Source organism: Chinchilla lanigera, unplaced genomic scaffold (assembly GCF_000276665.1).
Source record: "Chinchilla lanigera isolate Chin_1 unplaced genomic scaffold, ChiLan1.0 scaffold00050, whole genome shotgun sequence".
Taxonomy (NCBI): Eukaryota; Metazoa; Chordata; class Mammalia; order Rodentia; family Chinchillidae; genus Chinchilla; species Chinchilla lanigera.
The window spans coordinates 13,595,686-13,601,973 of record NW_004955451.1 but is presented as its reverse complement, the minus strand read 5'-3'; the positions used below and the strand labels follow the sequence as shown (position 1 = coordinate 13,601,973).

Sequence of the window (6,288 nt, the reverse complement as noted above, 5' to 3'; positions counted from 1 at the left end):
GGGGGCCGCGCTCGCACGCAGCACCCGGGCCCTCGCGAGGATCGCACGCGCTGTCGCCGTCCCCGCAGGGTGCACGCGGGCCTCCCACTCCCGGGCTCCTGTCTGCCTTCCTCCACTCCGCCCTCTGGCTGCTCTGGGGAGGGGACACTGTCCCTGCGGGGAAGACCCTTCCCCAAGAAAGCCCTGTCCTCTCTCCCCAGGGTGATCTTGGTCACAAGGACCCCCCCCCCCTCATTTTGCAGGCGCCAGAGAGGGGCTTGCCCAAGGTCACCAGCAGCGTGGTGGCAGAGCTGACCTGTCAGCTGTCGCCTACGAGGCAGCAGACAGGCCACTTCAGAGGGTGCCTGAGGGCCTGGGACCCGGGAGACACAGTGGCCCTGCCTGTGATGGCCGTGAGAACCGGGAGTTGTGACGGGGTGGGGGGTGGCAGGCGACCGCCCCTTGTGGCCAGTCCCACCTACATGCAGATGTGCCCGGGAGGCCGTGGCTGTGTGGAGCAACAAGGATGAAGATTCCTGTCGCCCACCCTGTCACCCGGCCCCAGGCGGAGGCCCCAGACCATTCACCGATGGGAGGTCCTGGAGCCCCTGAGCCCGCCTGGCAGTGGGCGGGGAGCCATGGGGCTGCCAGTGTGGTGCAGGCCCAGGAGAGGCCCGGAGACACCCCCCGCCGTGTCCTGCCCCCAACAGGCCAGGGCCCTGCTGCAAGGGACATCACATGGACAGGCATGCGAGATGCAGGGGTGGAGTCCAGGGGACCAAGGTGAGTGTCACCTGCCCTGAGCCCAGCGGGCACTGGGGGGCTGGATGTCCAAGGGACCCCCCAGGGTCCAGACTGGCTGGAGGGGGCCCCACCCCTTCTCACAGAGCTGTGGCCCCCGCTCGGGCAGAGAGGGCGAGGGAGAAGGGCAGGAAGCAGACAGGAGCGCGCCAGACAAAGGGGGCTTTATCGTTGGGCGTGGGGGGCATGCTGGGGGCAGGGAGCGGGAATGTGCTGCCCGGCAGCCCGTGGGGGGCTGGAGTTGGACTCCCGGGCCGTGCCATGGCCCCTGCCAGTATTTATTGGCAGCTTTGCTCTGGGCCCACAGCCAGGAGCTCCCAACCCCCCTAGCTGTGGCCACCCCATGAGGTCTGGCGGGCACTGCCCACGCGCTCCCCGTCCTCACTGCCGTGCCCTCTAGGTGGGCTCGTGTCCCTGTCTGCCACCCTAGGGCCCTGCGGGCTGCCTGGCGAGAGGAACGCCGACCTGGGTGGGGTCACAGGGCCACAGGGTCAGTGGCGCTCTTGTCCCCGCAGACGAAGTCCATCCTGGACCAAAGGACAGGAGACAGAAGAGTGCCAGGCAGCGGACGTGGGCCCTGCTGCCCGCAGCACTAAGCAGGCCGCTCCCAGGCCCTGGCGGGGCTGGGCCCTGGCCGTGCAGCCAGGCTCCGTGCTTTACCGCCGGTTGCTCCCTGGTTCTTTCACAGCCCGGAACGTGAAAACAAGGAGCAGGCGGTGGTCACGGCGGCCCCAGGCTGAGCCTCTGAGAAGCTGCTGCTTGGCCAGGCCTAGTCCTGGTGCTGGGCTTTGCAAGGTCAGGGGCGGTCTGTCCTCAACCCCACTGATCTGCCTGCGAGGCTTAGACTCCTAGTGGCCAAAGTCCTGGTGGCTGGATTGCTAAAACCCAATGCTCCGCATCCACACAGCTGTGGACCCCCGAAGCTTCACCAGCAGAGCTCCCGTGGAGGTGAAGGGTGGGACCATGCGTCATCTCATCTCTGCCCCAGTCCTTGGGGTGCGTGTGTGCAGGCTTCTCTCCCCTGGGGAGGCTGGGCCCCCAACAAGCTCCCGCTCATCCATACCAGCACAAACCAGAATTTGGGGCAATGGCCTTGCTCTGGCTTCAAACCCCCAAACCAGAAACTACCAATTCCCATCAGGGACACGGCCAAGATTCAAGTCCAAGGCCTCCTCGAGGTCTCAGGAACTGTTCTCACCACTCTGAGGCTCCAGCTCCCTGTCAGTGAACCAGACGTGATGAGGGCGCCCCTCACAGGGTCATGACGATGACTGAGCTGCAACAGAAATCACGAGTCCACAAGTAACTTCCCAAGGGCGGAATTAATTCATTTTTCCCTGTTGTCGTACTGGGGATTGAACCCAGAAAGCTCTGAACTACATCTTCAGCCCTTTTTATTTTTACTTTATTTTTATTTTGAAACAGGGCCTTGCTAAATTGCCTAAACTGGGCTGGAACTTGCAGTCCTCCTGCCTCAGCCTTCTGGGTAGCCAGAATTACAGATGTGCACCACCGCCCTTGGTTTATCCTGTGATGATGTTTTTTGGTTTGGGGGGGATTTTTTTTTTTGTCTTTTTGAGACAGGGTCTCACTATGCAGTTCAGGCCTTGAGCTCCCTTTGTAGCCCAGGCTGGTCTTGAACTCACAATGATCCTCCTGCCTCAGCCTCCCGAGTGCTGGGATTACAGGTGTGTGCCACCATGCCCGGCCTGATGATGGTTGTTGGCATTAGCTCAGCTGTGCCAATGTCTGACCTTGTCACCACTTCTGGGGCTGCACCCTGACCACACCATGTCTTTCTCAGAGGGCACAGAGGCTGAAGGGTGGTCTCCAGCCTGGTTTTCATTCCCCCCTTGCAGCTGCTGTGCCTGTGCTCGGGGAGCCCAGAGTACCAGGGCTGAGAATCAAGGCAGAGGCAGCATCCTCAGGAGGGAGAGGAGGAGGGAAGGGCGGTGGCCCCATGCCTGCACCTGCTGCTCAGAGAACAAAGCCAACCATGATGCAATCCTGGCCCGAGCCGGCACTGGCCCGAGGGTGGAGACCGGTGGGCAGCAGAGTGGACACAGGGGCCCGTGGAGCCTGACCCTGGCCTCACAGCCCAGCGTGGGGCTCCAGCATCCAGGCCCCTGGCCCAGGTCAGCCCCTCCACTGTGGTCAAAGCCACTCCCGGGGCAGGTGTGTGCATGCCACGTATGACACCCTGGCGGCATCCTCGTGTGGGTCCTCAGGGGTGAGAGACCTGGACCAGGTGTCTCCCTGCCCTTCCCCCTTCCCCAGCCCAGGCCCCCTCTCCTCTCCTGGGTCCCAAAGGGCAAAACCTCAGAAGGCGGGAGGGAAGCTCAGGGGCCCCAGGCCAGCCCTGCCCAGAAGAGTCTGTATTTATAGGAGTGAGTAGAAGCTCAGGCCATGCCCTCCACCTCCCTTGAACTGTCATCAAGCTGGTGGGGCGGAGCAGGGGCAGGGAAAGCAGGAGGCTGGCAGCCACCAACCCTGGGGAGCTGAAGGAGAACAAAGGCTTCCTGCTCTCCTGCCGCCAGGAAACGGGTCTCTCATCTGCACACCTGAGCCGGGTGTGAGCCGAGGATTCGCCCAGAGTTCCGAGGGCGGGGTCGGGTTGGGGTGACCGTGGCAGCGGCACTGCGATGCTGTTTACATTTATTTAAACCCAGCCTGGCCGCCACTCTGGACCTGCAGGGTCGGCTGTGTGCCTGGCCCACAGAAGCCACTAGGTGGCAGGAGAGCCCTAAGGACGCGCCTAGCTCTGCCCCTCCAGCGCCAGCCCCAGGGCCCGGGCACCTGGAAGAGCCTCCTCCCTATGCAGCCTTCAGGCTGCCGCGCTACGGGTCCTCCCGCCTCCAACCCTGGGAAAGAGAGAGGTGCTCGGTCCCCCTCAAGCCCAATAATAGAAAAAAATGGTCGCGGGGCTGGGGATTTACCTCAGCGGCACAGCGCCTGCCTGACAAGTGTGAGGTCCTGAGTTCGATTCCCAGTACCGGGAAAAAAACCAAAATGGTCGGGATTAACACTTATGGCTATTCAGTGAATGCTGGAAATGTACAGGGCATTTTACATAAATCAGCTCAATTGTTCACACAGAAGGGCGGTTAGAGTGAGGTGGTGCACATCTGTAATCCGAGCACTATGGGAGGCTGAGGTAGGAGGATCACTTTGAGTTCAAGGCCACCCTGGGCTACATAGTGCGTTCAAAGCCAGCCTGACCTACAGAGTGAAACCCTGCCTCAAAAAAAATTCTTTTCAAGAGATAGGAACTGGGGGTGCAGCTCAGTGGGAAAGGCCCTTGGTTCAATCCCAGTATCGCAAAAATAAAAAGGCCTCTCTGTTTCCCAGAAGGTGGAGATCCCAGGCCAAGGGCCAAGGGGATGAAGCAGCATTCCTGACAAAGGCGCTGACCTGGCATCCGGAAGTCACCATCTCTTCAGCCGTGCCAGCCTGTGGGGAGATGAGCAGGACACAGGCTCTGTCCTCACAGAGGTCACCGAGGCCGGCAGGCAGACGCAGGCGGGAGAGGCCTCACAGAGGCAAGAGCCACTTGTTGGCCGGAAGTGAACAGTGAAAACTCCCGAGCGAGGGAGTAAGGCTGGAGCAGGGCCTTGGAGGAGGAGCGGGGGACAGGCGGAGACCTGCAGAGGACACAGCCCAAGGGAGGCTGGGGGTGAGGGAAGGCGCCGGTCAAATGCTGCGGCACGGCTTGTCGGGGTGCAGAGAGATGCGAGGAGAAGCTTCGGAAGGTGGCTGAGCTGAGATTCTCCTAAGGGACTGGCAAGGGCGTCTTCGCCTTAGGACCTGGGACCGTGGAGTGGGAAACTGCAGACGTTATCTGGGTAAGAAAGAGAAGGCCCAGCTAGGCGTGGTGCTGCGCGCCTGTCTTCCCAGTACTTGGCAGGCTGAGGCAGGAGGATCCCTGAAAGTTTAAGGCCAGCCTGGGCTACATAGTGAGTTCAAGACTGGCCTGGACTATACAGTGAGACCCTGTCTCAAACAAAAAAAAAAAAGAGAGAAGAAGATCCCTTGGGAATGGGCCCCATTAGAAAGCAAGGACAACACAACACAGCCAGCACCTCCTGAGCCGGGACACAGTCCCGGGCCTGCAGGGAGCGCCGGGGAAAGCGGTCCCTGTCTGACTCCACGGGCACAAGCACCGTTTGCAGAGTTGCTCTGCAAATTGCACTGAGGCTGGAGGACCCGGGCAGATGGGAAGCTCACTCGTCACCTCTTCCACCAGAGGCTCAGACGCGGGACAGAGGGGATCGCGGGGCCTCCACAGTGTCATTTGCTGTGTGCTTCTAATTGTGCGCAGCCTGAGCCTCTACTAGAAGTGACCTGAAGAGCCTTTGGGACAGGGTGAGCACGGAGGCTGGAAGTCGACAGGACACAGGGCATACTTTTGTGTTCTGGTTGGAGGGTGGACAGGCAGGGGGTGATTTCACAAGCAGGAGCCAGTGTTTTCCAAAGGCACTGTCCTGTGGGCTCCGCCATCCGGGTGGGAGGCACCAGGCCCGTTTCCTGGCGGGCCCCATGGTCCCAGCAACTGCCCAGGGAGGAGCTGAGCGGATGAAAACTGGGTCTTTACCTCCATTCCCGCCACACCACCAGCCCATGGCACTGCAGAGACCCTGTGGGATTCACTCCCTGCCTGGGGCAGGTGGTTCTAGAACTGATTGTGACCAAAGCATCTTCCCTTGCCATGTTGTTTACTGTTTTCCTGAGACAGGGTCTGGCTACGGGGTCTGCACCCAGCAATACCTTGTTGTTTTTTTTTGTTTTGTCTTTCTGAGACAGTCTCACTATGCAGTTCAGCCTGCTCTTGAGCTCACTTTGTAGCCCAGGCTGGCCTTGAATTCAACAATGATCCTCCTGCCTCAGCCTCCCAAGTGCTGGGATTATAGGCATGCGCCACCATGCGGGCCTGATACCTTACTGTTTAAAGCACATTTTCTCCTTACCCAGGAGTCCACAGAAGCCTCATCCGGCATGCAGCTGTGGTCTGTCTGTGCCTGCGCTGGCTCCCTCCACAGTGACCATGGAGACGGCCCGGCCTGCCAAGTCGGCTTCCTTTCACTCAAGGGGGCTCCCCGAGCACACGGCAGGGACCTTGCCCACAGCCCCCAGAATTCACTCAGGTGGCAAAGGCCTCTAAGTAGGGGACCTGGAGACGGGGTGGGGACTTCAGTGTACTCCAGGAAGCACACCACATCCGTCTCCACAGAGCACAAGAGGGCTGGGCTGGAGGCAACAGGAGGACGCAGGTAAGCCTGACGCCACCCGCTAACACCAGGGTGAGCCGCCGTGACGTGGGCTCGTCCTGCAGGGCCCAGGCCACCACAGGCCCCCATGAAGTCACCCTGGAGCCCTGGGTGTGCACCCCGGGCTGCACGGCTCTTGGGAGAGCTCAGCGTGGGGTGGCATCCCAGGCCCCGCTTCGCTGGGGTGCATGCACAGGCCTAAGATGGGAGAGGGATGGAAAAGCACAAACCCCCAAATAGGAAA

At 61.0% G+C, this 6,288-nt stretch overlaps 1 protein-coding gene across 1 annotated transcript in view; it reads left to right on the top strand.

Annotated features, from left to right (window-relative positions):
* Positions 1-1,708, top strand: part of LOC106149626 (translation initiation factor IF-2-like) — a 3,555-nt gene extending 1,847 nt beyond the window's left edge. The window contains exons 3-5 of the mRNA XM_013519069.1: positions 243-392; positions 690-762; positions 1,296-1,708. Coding sequence (XP_013374523.1) covers positions 243-392; positions 690-762; positions 1,296-1,632 — 560 coding nt within the window. The 3' untranslated portion in view covers positions 1,633-1,708. The remainder of the gene's footprint in view (positions 1-242; positions 393-689; positions 763-1,295) is intronic.
* The last annotated feature ends 4,580 nt before the right edge of the window (positions 1,709-6,288 follow it).